The 13,426-nt window shown below is 44.1% G+C and overlaps 1 protein-coding gene across 5 annotated transcripts in view; it reads right to left on the bottom strand.

Moving 5' to 3' along the window:
- The window catches only part of LOC136625805 (zinc finger CCCH domain-containing protein 11A-like), a 76,360-nt gene extending 63,485 nt beyond the window's left edge, over positions 1-12,875 (bottom strand). For 3 of the 5 annotated variants that reach the window (XM_066600308.1, XM_066600312.1, XM_066600311.1), the window contains exons 1-4: positions 12,754-12,875; positions 10,443-11,795; positions 9,051-9,187; positions 8,126-8,245 (exon numbers count right to left, since the gene is read on the bottom strand). In XM_066600308.1, the coding sequence (XP_066456405.1) occupies positions 8,126-8,245; positions 9,051-9,104 (174 nt within the window). In that variant the 5' untranslated portion in view covers positions 9,105-9,187; positions 10,443-11,795; positions 12,754-12,875. The remainder of the gene's footprint in view (positions 1-8,125; positions 8,246-9,050; positions 9,188-10,442; positions 11,796-12,753) is intronic. The other 2 variants (XM_066600309.1, XM_066600310.1) reach the window with 2 other exon arrangements.
- Between the last annotated feature and the right edge of the window lie 551 nt (positions 12,876-13,426).

Here is a 13,426-nt window from a genome sequence, read left to right as displayed (position 1 = left end):
TAACATATGTTAAAACATTAGCACCTAGAGCCAATCATGAGTTCCTATGGTTACAGGGGAGGTGGGGGTGTATTTTTGATGCTGCGTAATCTAGGGTATATTTGTACCTGATGATGTTAATAAAGACAGAAGAGTTTCATTGTCCTATGATACTAACTGGTGTCATGTGTCAGTGACTTCTGTACACAATTTCTCACATATAATCCGGAGCAGGCAATGAAACACTGTATGGACTTCCTTCAAAGCTCCGAAAACAGGCCATGGGCATGGCTCGATAGGCAATTTGCAATGACAGCCCTGGAGCCTTTTGGAAGGGCCCCAGCTGCCATGACACCCGCACGGTAACCTGCAATCTTATCTTGGAGAGCAGTGTGGGACCCCCGAACATCGGTCGGGGCATTTAAATACCGCTGTAAGAAACAGCCGGCACCCGTGTTGTATGGAGCAAGATCGGCCTGTGATCTCCCTTCATACACACCCCGAAAGCTGCAGAATGTAACTGTACGTCCTGCAGCGTTAAGGCGTTGATATTAAATATATGAGTAACAAAGATAAAAAAGAAGCGTGGAGCAAGACCCAGTTAAAGTGGTGAAATAGTTCTGGAGTAAAAAGTGTTTAGGAATAATGGAGGTGCTGCTAACCAGATAACGCTCCACCAAGGGTCGACTTTTCCCTTATTCCCCGGCATCCTACAACCTATATTGCCACATCAATTCCTCCCCTTTCTATCTTAGTATAACTTTATCACGTGACATGTTCCAATGTTCAGTTCAATTTACCCTGGTCCCTGCACTGAATTACCCTGCTGGACTCCTCTGCCATATGTCATTCCTAATCCAATAAATCTTCATTTGCAGGACTTCTGGCACATCAAAAACCTTTGGAATTGTGTCACCCCACTTTATAATCATATTTTCAATATTATTATTAAACTCAATTTGTTTACATACTATTTTATAACAGATATTTGCTTTGCATAAAATTATGTCATTTTAAATATACACTGGATGTATACAGTCACTTTTATATTTACGTTTTTATGTCATTTTATTACTATTCCTATCTATGTTCTTAGGAATATATCAATAAACATATTAATTTTTCATTATGCGTTTGAATTTTAGGGTTTTTCCCCCCTTTTTTCTTCCCTTACTTTATTACTCCTCCACTATTCGTACATATCACTCAGCGTTTAATCCAGCCGAACTGTCAAAAGGGCTCAACCCCGAAACGCGTATTCACTTGCTGGTTCTTTATGTTAAATAAAAAAGAAGCGCTTTCACGATCACATCTTGGACCTTTAGCTTTTAACTAGCTTAGAGTGTTGTGCCTTCACCACCAGTATTTTACCACATTCTCTTTCAATATTAACTCCTCAAGGACATGGCCTATTTTGGGCTTAAGGATGCAACGATTTTTGGTGGATTTTAATCTCTATTTTTCAAAAGCCATAACTTTTTTTTATTTTTCCGTCGACACGGAAGTATAAGGGCTTGTTTTTTGCTGTAGCTTTTATTGGTGCCATTTGTGGGTGCATAGACTATATTGAAAAATATTATTATTTTTTTTATGATCGCAGGTAGAGAAAACGCATCAATTCTGCCATAGTGTTTTTTGTTTTTTTTTTAAGAGTTAAATTATGCAGCATAAATGACAATACATTTTTTTCTGCAGGCCGGTATGATTACAACAATGCCAAAATTCTTATATATATTTTTATTTAGGTTTTTCCACTTTTCTGCAATAAAAAAACCTTTTTTGGGGGGAAAAAAATTTTTTTCTCTAAATCGTTGCATTCAAAGTCCAATAACTTTTTTATTTTTCCATCGATAGAGATCTGTGAGGGCTTTTTTTTGCAAAACAAGCTGTAGTTTTTATTGGTACCATTTTGGGTACATACGGCTTTTTTAATAACTTTTACTGCGTTTTTTGGGAGGCATTTTGCCTCGGTTTTTACCCTGCTGGATAAAAAGCATGTTCAACTTATTGTACGTCGTTACGGACACGATACCAAATCAGTGGGATTTTTTTAATGCCAATATGAGAAAAAGCCTAAAAAAAAAAAAAAGTTTTTTTTACACTTTTATTTTTTGTACTTTTTTTTTTTTTATATACCATTTGTCCCGGTGGGGGACTTACAGCATAGCAGCTATGATCGCTATGATAAGGCATTGCAGGACTTCTCTCCTGCAATGCCTTATCGCTTATTACAGCTATCATAGGCAATAGTAATACAAGACGCCTGTAGGTAGCGTCCTGTTACCATGGCAACCAGCGGGCCCTCTGCGATTACATCGCGAGAGCCCAATAATGTCACAGAGGGAGCACTCTCCCTCTGTGAACCCTTCCCATACCACGATCTACATAGATCGTGGCATGGAAGGGGTTAATAGCGGGGTGGTGGTAGGGTGGGGCGCATCTCTGATGCACCTCCGCTGTTGCAGCAGGAGGCCGACTATAAGTGACAGCCGACTCCTGCTGCCGGATAGCGCAAGATCTCTTATGATCTTGCGCTATCCACATGACGTAAGGGTACGTCCAGTTGCGGGAAGTACCTCGCTGCCATGACGTACCCTTACGTCATGTTGGTGGAAGGGGTTAAATATAGGTGGGGCTGCACAAATAGGGTTAAATATAGGCAGGGCTGTTTTCAGGGCAACTAAAATACCAACTTGTGTAGACTGCATTTCCATCATAAAACTATCTGCAGTTGTCACTAGGAGGAACTTGCTGCACATATACAAGCTGCGTAAAGATGTATGCAGTCAGCTTCCCTCTGCGATGGCTACAAGCAGTTAGGATTTTATCGTTTAACTTTATAACTGTGTGGAAGAAAACTAAGAGCTCCAAATGCTATAAAGAGAAAGGTGAGATCAAATTGCAGAGACTTACTTATAGTAAACAATATGCTGGTACCTGGACTCTGCCACTGGTGTCAAAGGGCTCACTCAGTGAAAAATAGAAGATTATATAGCGAATACAAGTATATACATCATATTTGTGTACTGTATATATTTTTTTAATTTAGAAAACAAGACAAGACGAGTATAAGGCCTCCTTCCCACGAGCGTGACGGGCTCCGCAGCGTAATATTACGCTGTGAAGCCCGTCACGGCGCCCCCCAGAGCCCCTATACTTACCTGCGGGAGATAGCGTGAAATCGCTTCCCCGCCCACCACCGCCGCGTCACCGCTCGTCACCGCTCGTCACCGCCCACCGCTCTCGCGTCACCAGCCGTGTCACGTGCACGGCCGGCCGTGTCACGTGACGCGGCCGGACCGCGTCATTTGGCGTCATATGACGCTCGGCGGTGGGCGGGAAAGCGTTTGTTCACGCTATCTCCCGCTGGTTACAGCGGGAGATAGCGTGAATGGACGGCTTCCATTGACTGCAATGGAAGCCGTCAGTGCGTACAGCCCGTCCTCACCCGCAGAAAATAGAGCATGCTGCGGGTGAGGACGGGAGAAATTGCGGTGCGTAATTCCGCGGTGGAATTACGCATCGTGAGCATTGTGCTATTAGGTTCAATAGAACCTAATAGCTGCGTGCAACGCAGCAGATTTTCGCCGCGAATTACGCGGCGGAAATCCGTTCGTGGGAAGGAGGCCTTATTCTGGACGTCAAGAGATGCAACCTGCATATTTTCATACACAGAAATAAGCAACTGTGTCTGCGTAATTCCATTGAAAACCCAAAACAAACAAGGAAAATATAAAAAACAAAACTAAAAAAGAAGTGGTGAGTAGAAATGAAAGTTAGTGGTAGTGGGAAAATATCTCATATCCATACATACATAGTCAAGAAAGAAACACTCTGCCCCCAGAAGAAGTTCTTGATTAGCTTCAGAGCCCAGCATGCAGTTTCATCTTAGGCAGATATGTAAATGATGAGTTGTGTGATTAGCTGAACGGTTGTGTCACCTTAGACCCTAAAAGTGGTTCCCCCCTTTGGCCTATAAAAGGCTCTCAGAGACTCCTTGTGTGTAGTGGCCTCTTCTTCCAATTGTGTGGAGCTTGTTGACCACTAGACGCCTCTACGACGCAGAGAAGAGATGTCACCCCGTTACCAGAGTCTGAGAGGGGCACATTATTGGGATGTGAGAAGCTGGATGGTCATATCGATAAATTGTCCCCCACCTGGGCCGTTCAAAGCAGACCACCAGTAGAGAGGATTGTCTGACCAGACTGTTAGGAGGTGTTGGGACTAGTGGATGTGTGAGCACACAAGGTGACTGGGCTGAGGACACCCCCGACAGACCACCAGCACATAAGAACTTTTGATCGTCTGGAAAGTACAAGCAGCTCTAACTGTTTTGTTGTCCATCATCCAGAGACAGGTGATTATCGTTACACCCCTGTGAGTACTGGAACCATTTCCAGGCCATTTGGTCTCACGGCGCCCAATGCATGAACGCCCTTTATCGCCCACCGGCATCTCCATTTGCAGTGATGTCATAAATCATGAAACTGGACACTATGGAGTGGATCCGGGTTGTCTTCAGCGATTAATCCAGGTTTATTTTGGGCGTCGACGACAGCCGTGTTCATGTTTGTAGACCTCGGGATCAGTGCCTCAGTCATGCCTTTGCTGTGGAGCGGCACACTGCCCACACTGCTCGTGTGATGGTCTGGGGGACCATCGCATACACCAGTCGGTTACCCCTAGTAGTGGTACGAGGGACAATGACAGCTCAGCGATCTGTTCAGGACATCGTGCAGCCACATGTGTTCCTCATGGCGGCTTCCAAGAGGCCTTATCTAACAAAGAATGCTTGGCCGCGCACACAAGGGGGGGGGGGGGGCACAGGAATGTCCGCACAACACTGTCACACTTCCATTACTGGCCAGTCGCCAGATTTATCACCAATAAAACAAGTATAGGACCATCTATGACGACAACTTCACCAGCCTACGAGCTTGCACGATCTAGAGACTCCGTTACAGCAAGTGTGGAGTGGCATGCCGCAGGATACCATACAAAACCTGTATGCCTCCACGTATCACATTTTATATCCAAGCTAGAGGTGGGCCAACAAGGTACTAGAGCCTCCATGCCCGCCCATATCACATCTTGTATCCCAAGCTAGAGGCGACCCAACAGGGTACTAGAGCCTCCATGTCTGCCTGTATCACATCTTGTATCCTAGCCAGAGGCAGCCCAACAGGGTACTACTGCCTCCATGTCCATCCCTATCATATCTTGCATGCCATCTAGAGGCGGCCCAATAGGGTATTAGAGCCTCCAGTTCCACCTGTATCACATCTTGTATCCCAGCTAGAGGCGGTCCAACAGGGTACTACACCCTCCATGCCCTCCTGTATCACATCTCGTATACAAGCTAGAGGTGGTACAACAGGATACTAGAGGTCTCCCTTCAAAGGTCAGTTCTTCATAATAAATGGTCCTTTTGCTCTGATATTGTAATCACTTATATTAATGTTACAATCACACAGAGAAATTTTCATTTCATTCTGATAACTTCTAGGTGAGGGATTTTGCTTTATAAACTTTTTGACTTGTAGGCATCCTTTGGAATAGTTTCCTAATGCAGAGTAAATGCCTCTCAATTCCTCTTACCCTGCCCACATCTGTCATGGATAGCAAGAATGAAACGCATGGCAATAACCCCAAAATGTAACACCATTTCCGAACCCTCCCAATCCAAATTCCTCAATCCTACATTATAGAATTACAAAATCTTTTACTCCAATTTATTTGGTCCAATAAAATATCTAGATGAGCAAAGTCTTCGATGCTGACATTGGTGGCTCGGGGGAGGCTTAAATGTTCCATTACCTAGCTTTTACTTTGTCTTCTCTTAAGAGATGATGGTTTCTGAAAGAATTTTTGTGGTTGGATATTGAAAGACATTTTGTTCCACATAAAGAAATGCAAGCTTTTTTCCTGGGCTTCTGTGCTGGAATTAAGACCCTCATTTACGCTCCCTACTATAACTCACACATGCAATATATGAGAGACCACACTGTCCAAATTGTGTACCTTTGGATACTCTATGTTCCCTTTCTAATGACTATTAGCATGGTCCCCAGCCTGGATATTTCTCAATGGATGACATGGGGAATTTCCTCACTAGCAATTTTTTGTTAACTGGTCCCAATATATGTTCTTTTGCACAGCTTAGACATAAATTTGAAATCCCAAATTCACATTTCTAAAAATGTCTGCAGATACATTTCCTCTTAAAACATCATTGGTCAAGTTGGGGTATACTGAACCTTGCAAACCTAACTTGTCTTTAAAACTTCCAATATCAGAGGACTTTCTGCCGCACATACTTTGCTACTGTATATGCTATAACCTAGTAAGCTATCCTACATGCTTAACTCGGAACACTTACACTTTTCTTTAGAGGATTGGTTCAGGGCTCTTATGTGGATATCTAAAACTTCTAAATGAACCCTCTGAGATATACTAGGAAAACTCAAATGATCTAGTTTCACTAGTGGAGGTGCCATGTCATCTTTGCAGACCTCTCCCCACTGTGCTGGAGAAACTGCGGGTGCCGAGGGACACTTTTTCACTTATGGTGGACCTGCAAAGTTGTACGCCCTTTCTAGATACAAATGTTTCAATATATATCCCAATTACTTGGCTTTCGTCTAAATCTAGATCCAGCTATAGCCCTACTGAACCTGGGTATGCAATTTCTCCCACCTCTAACAAGAACCCCAGTTAGTCAGATTTTTATAATTGGTTGACAATGCATTGCCAAGAACTGGAAAACTAGTGCACCTTCAATCACTGAGGTTTTATCTAGAATTCTCCATCACTTTTTCTGAACTGCATTTCGCTACCTCACAGGGTCTCTGAGACAAATGCTTCCACAACCTGGTTACATTTACCGTTCACTATTTTCTTACTGGCTACTAAAAAGTTTGTTTGCTTTGTGATATATATGCCCTTACTTCATCAGATTATTGTACATAGGTGTTTGTGATAAATTCCTCCTTGATTTTACCTGCTATGATACAGGTGTTAGTCTTGATGTTTCACAGGTTTTTATTTCCAAAAAGCTCAATAAATTCATATTAGGCAGCCTGTCTACAGACGTTGCGGTATCCCACGACGGAGAGCCGCCGCCGCCGCCCGGGAGCAGGAGCCGGCAGACAGGTCTCTGCTCTGAGCCTATCTGACAGATAGGTTGACCTCGGAGAATCACGGGAAATCGCAGCATGCTGCAATTTGACAGCTGCGAGCGGAGAATCGCAATGATTCTCTGCTCGTGGACGGGGGGGGGGGGGGGGGGGGGTTACTCTCCATAGCAACGCTATAATCCGGACGCGGGGAACGCAATGAAAACCCGCCCATGGACAGGCAGCCTATGAAACAAACAAAAAAAAGGAGGCTTATGATTAGAGGAAGAGACATGTAACCAAATGTAGGCATTCTTTCTATCATCCAAAGAGGGTCTGGTGGTGTCAGATGGGTCAGCACACCTAGAACTCTTCAATAGTGTTTTTTGTTGAAAATGATAAAAGCTTATTAGATTAACACTTAGTGTTTCAAATAAAAGAGGGACACATTTTGAAGTTGTCAGAACATCCTTTGTATGAAAAATAATAGTTGCCCCCATGCGATTGAACTCTTGAAGATAATACTGTAATACGGTATAAAGTATCTCCAGTGGAACAGAGACGGAGGCTCCAAGGGCAGGGAAACAAAATGGAGGTGTGGACCTTGTTATCTCAGGTCAACTTCACAGGATCCTATTGTAACACGCCTGTATTACAGCTTACACTGCAACCATACGTCATCAGTATTTGGTTCCATGTTTGCGGTCACTGGCTTTATTTTCTACTGGACAAATACGGATCCATGTTTGCCTGTAGAAATTACCACCAGTGAAAACAAATGGGAAGGCAAAAATGGATAAAAGTAGCCCATGCGGCATTTTTAAAAATACACCAAGTGAAAAATACAGCCATGTAAACAGATACACTGATTTACATTAGCCCTGTATTTCGGTCCGCAAAATAAAATACAGAGTAAAAATAGGCTCATCTGAAAGCGGCCTACTGCAACATATAACAGATCAAAAGTGATATTTTCAGCAACCCAAAAGTGATCCATATTTGACCATAACTAATCAATTTTGAGTACTTACATCAATCTCCATGTGGCGAAACTTGCAAATTTGCCGAAAACATCGTCCTTCCTGCCATAAAGTGCAAACCATTTCATTTCCTAAGGCAGCCTCACAATGCCGGAATGCACAGCCGTCTCCCTGTGGAACACAGATATTGACATTCATACAGACTGACTGAGCCTACGATGAACTGAAAAGTACCTTAGGGGCTTTCCAGTTAGGTGACTAAATTTTCACCTATCCATTTTCTTCTATTCAGTGGATAGATCAGTGGGGGTTTGACCGTTGGGACCCCTACTGATCGCCAGAATGGGGGACCCAAAGTTCCTAGAATGAATGAAGTTGTGGCCACACATACGCTGCTGCTGCATCATTTGTTTCAATGCGATTGCCGAAGATAGTTGAGTGCTGGAACTCTGACAGTCTGGCAGCTCCATTCATTCAGGGGACCTCAGATAGGTGAAAAAAGTCACCTAACTTAAATACAACTGTAATATAAAAGGCACACAACATAAATGGCATCAGTGAGCTACCCCAGCATGGGTCTCCAGTTTTGCAATATACACAAAAATCTGCTTAATGTTATGATTGGTAATTTCCTGCAAGTACAAGTAAGCTTCATAAGCCTTTCATCCCTTTAGGTCATTGCAGAACTGACAGATGCTACACGGATGGGACTTTATTAGATTGTTTTTACACTGTTGTTGTAAACGTGGTTTGTAGGGCAGGTTGCAGCAAGCACCATGATAAAAACCACAAGTGCAAGCGCTAAAGAAATACAGTTTTCCATCAATGCAATTCTAAGTGAAGACCAGTGACTAAAACCGCAGCAGGAAGTATGTGCATGTCGGTGTATTTCAGTGCATTTTTCTAGTATGGCAGGTGGGGATTTCACTGTCTTTATTACATAAATAGCTGTTGTAATGGCAATGAACAGTCATACCTTTGTGCAGGTTGAGTAGAAAAAGAAATAGCAGTCATCTCCTTGGTTAGACATCTGAGTTGACACAAGTTTGGTAAATCTGCTGGTGATCGCTTCTTACAGATATATACAAGTACTTAGAGTTCCTGAACAATTGTCTACAGTAAAACAAAGAAAACATTTTTTAGCACATCCAGCTGACTGACTGGAAGCGTCTGTTCACATACGGCTGAAAATCAATTCCATTCATGTAGATGGGCTTCCATCACAGATACATGGATATCTGCAGGCCCCATTCATGTGGATGGGAGAGTCACAAACATCTGCAGCAAGTCTGTCATGTGTGAATAGATCTACATTATGCACAGTCTGTAGAAAAGCTGTGTAAATACAAGGAGAAAAGAGCACAAGCGGTACCTGTTAAAGGGGTTGTTTCAGTTCTTACTAGTGATGACCTATCCTCATGGTAGGTCATCAACAGCAGATCGGCGGAGGTCTGTTACTCGTGACCTGCGGCGATCAGCTGGTGTTAGGGGGTCACCATGTCTGTGTGTTATCTCTGCTACACAGCCTGGTTACCTCCTAACACCAATCTAGAGACCATAAAACTTTCACATCCCTTATCAGTGGACTAATTAAGTATTTACTCCACTACTCATCCTGTTCTGGTATTGTCTTAAGTGCAAATTAATCACGCCATATCTGTGCCTTTTCATATGTATGGGTATATATATGCCTTCAGATCTATTCCATTATGCCTGAGATAGAACCCTGAGTAGGTTGGAAAGCTTGATAGAACAGTGTGTATTTTTGTTAGCCATTAAAAGGTATCATATCTACAAGATTACTTGGTTTATCTTGCTGAGAACAATCACATTTTGCTCTACTGTATAACACTGTATAAAAAATGTTTTCTTTTTACCTAATGGAGATAAAAACTCCATGTTTTTTGTTACAGTCTAACCAGCAACTTGCATCAGAGTTGTATGGAATTACATGCTCTTATATTGTGATTAGTAATGATGGGGTGCTCTGCATGTCAATTCGCCCTAAAGTTGACTATACACACGATCTTGAAAATGGTGACCAACTGAAACAATGAAGTGTAAATTTGTCTAAAAAATAAACCTAATTTTCTTAAAGAGGTTACCCAGGTTATAAACAAAAGAGTGCTGTTTTCTTTCATAACCAGTTCCACACTTGTCCTCAGGTTGTGTGTGGTATTGCAACTAAGCCCTATTCACTTCAACTGAGAGAGCCAGCAATACAGTTCACAGCCCGTGGACAGCTATGGCATGGTTTGTGCAAGAAGCCATGTTAATCCTGTCCAGCTTCTTTAAGACTGGACAACCCATGTAAGTTATCTATAGAAGGCAAATGCCATAACAAGATGTTAGCCAGTGCAAAACTCACCAAGTCACATCTGTAGGTCTCCGTACTGAAGCAGCTGCAAAGCTTTTCTCCTGTAGGTCGAATCAACCATCAATCCAACAGTTAATGTGTGGGACTGGGAATGGCAGTAGGGTGAAGGAAGGGATTTGGACTTGACTCTCAATAAGCACTTATGTATAAGCAACGCAGGAAAGTCCGTAGAGGAAAGAGACTTCTTAAAGAAAAAAATCCTCAATTGCTTGAGAAAAAAAAAACACCAAAAAGGGAGCTCAGTTTTCTGCACAGAGTGCGAGACAAAAATATGTTATGCTAATATTTAAAAAATATAATTTGGGGGAAAAGAGCCGTTCAAAAACTGCAATTCCACATCTTCCAGTTTCTTCACCTAGTATGGAGAGGAAAAACCCAAAAACAAAAAACCTTCCCCTTTCTTAAAAATCAAGTGGAAGTAGATAATAAGTACAGAGTTATTACATTGGTTCAACATAAACACATAATTGCTATCAGTTTAACAGGTTTTATGTACATTCTGTTTAAAACAAAGTTTTTAGATTTTTTTTTTACATATTAGACCATAGTAGTACCGTATATAGTCTTTAGCCATAATCATGATATAAAACCCACAAGACTTGTTTCTATAGTTCCCAGTTAAAGAGGTCACCATGTTTTTGTCCCCGTCTGAAAGCCTCATTGGGTAGTGCCTGCCACGCTGATTGCAGTGATACCTATGCTGTGGGGATCTCTGCAGGAGTTTGGGGAAAAGTTGCATTTTATTCCTAGCAGCAAGACACACAACTAGTCCTGCATATTCATGAGCTGCCGCTGAGCCACACCCATCCCCCCTGCAGCCAATGATTCACAGCTCCCTCTCTATGTACAGTAATAAACAGTGAGCTGTCAACCAATGACTGGAGGGCGGAAGCATGGATCTACTTGCAGCTCATGAATATTCAGGACTACTTTAAGTAGTCCTCTATGCATTTGGTGCTATTAATAAAATGCAAGTTTCTCTGAAACAATTACACAGATGCACCCAGTGTAATCAGTGTGACAGGCCCTACCCTATGGAGCTATCAGACAGGGGTGCAAAAAGATGCTGGCAAAGTCTAAGTAATGCTCAGACATACTCTGAGGCCTTTAACAATGCACTGTCTAGCTAATAGGCTTTTCTCTCCATAGGGGTAAGAAATAGCTACAGCCACTTAGAGCAGCGGATTGGGAACTGTTCTATAGCAGCTATGTGTTGTTTTCAAGTGTTCTCCCAACCTGGATAAAAAGGAATCCTGTAATCCTAGCTGGACTAAGCATGGCCACTTTGTAGATAAACATTATTTCCATACTCACACTGACTGATTTCCCACGATTATTGGAAAACTGAAACACAGTAAAAAAAAAACAAAAAAACAAAAAACAACACACCATTACAAAGTGCAAACCTTTCATTAAAGGGGTTGTCTCGCGAAAGCAAGTGGGGTTCGGCACTTCTGTATGGCCATATTAATGCACTTTGTAATATACATCGTGCATTAAATATTGGCCATACAGAAGTTATTCACTTACCTTCCCTGCGCTGGCGTCCCCGTCTCCATGGCTCCGTCTAACTTCAGCGTCTAATCGCCCGATTAGACGCACTCGCGTCTTCTGCCTACGGCTCTCCCTCCGCGCCTGGGGGGGGTTTGAATGCCGCCTACGGCTCTCCCTCCGCGCCTGGGGGGAATGCCGCCTACGGCTCTCCCTCCGCATCTGGGGGGGGGATGCCGCCTACGGCTCTCCCTCCGCGGCTGGGGGGGGGATGCCGCCTGCGGCTCTCCCTCTGCGCTCGGGGTGGGGGGGCTGGGGATTTGACACCCACAGCTCTCTCTCCGTGCCTGGGTTTTTATTCCCATGTCGTTTCTGCACAGGTGACCGAAACCCAAGATGGAGCTGTCAGAGCTCAGCAAACAACTGTCTGTGGCCCAGTGACGTCCAGTAAACCAGGCGGGTCTGCAGCCGTGAACGCGGACCGGAGGTGCCGTACACCATGGGGTGTACCACTATCTCACTGCGTGGGGAGGGTCATCCGCAAGGTCCTACAGATCACACAACCCCACGAACTATAGTGTAAGCATACATTCACATCTGCAGTGGAGGCTAAGACACGGATCTAGCACGGAGACCCAGAGGAAGTAGCGCAGCATGCCGTACTATCTCATCTAGGATCCCAGATGGAACGTGCTGTATGCGGCCACGGACAGCCGCCTGTTACCGCCTCACAGGGAGGGCACCTGATACACACAATGGCCCTGGGACTGCTCTCGCCCACACTACAAGCACAGCACTCACACGGTTTTACCTTCGTGCCGGCTGTTTCCGTCTCCGCTTGTGTTTTTTTTTTTCTAGGCGGAAATCCGAGCACGTCGCAGAGCAAGGACGGTCCAATCCGCCGTCCGCTCAAAGGTCACGTGGCCGGACAGTGCCGGAAATGGGAGGAGCTGCTCGGCGCAGAGTATTGAGGGCCCCGGAAGTGACGATAGGAAGGGGAGGAACTTCTCATCGCATAGTTATGACGGCCGGAAAGGGCGGCTTCTGAATATCTGTGTAATGCCAGCCGTGTCCAGTAGAGCTGGCTGCAGTATTACATGAAGCCGCGGCTTGATCTCTAGCAGCTGGACCGTTATATGGAAGCAGACCATCCTGGGACCTCGGGGCGGGTCATACTGCCCCGGCTTCTGGGTAGACAGACGGACGGACGGGCGGGGAGGAGGCTCTGCTTCTATATACCGCCCCAGCTGATGGAGAAGTTTTTAACCACGCGGCTTTTGTTCTTTCCTTTAAAAAAAATCTTGACTCTTTTAAGCCGCGTGCAAACGGCCAGGCCGGATTCCAGCTGCGAGATTTGCCAGCCAGTGGGCCTCGCGTACATGTAGTGGATGTGCTGACTGGCATGCTGCCGCACAGTGCATAGAATGACGCGCCGGCGATGATGCGCATCCGTGGCGATTTAAAAATTGACATTACGGAATCTC

This window comes from Eleutherodactylus coqui, chromosome 4 (genome assembly GCF_035609145.1).
Source record: "Eleutherodactylus coqui strain aEleCoq1 chromosome 4, aEleCoq1.hap1, whole genome shotgun sequence".
Taxonomy (NCBI): domain Eukaryota; kingdom Metazoa; phylum Chordata; class Amphibia; order Anura; family Eleutherodactylidae; genus Eleutherodactylus; species Eleutherodactylus coqui.
This window is presented reverse-complemented; position numbering and strand designations above follow the sequence as displayed.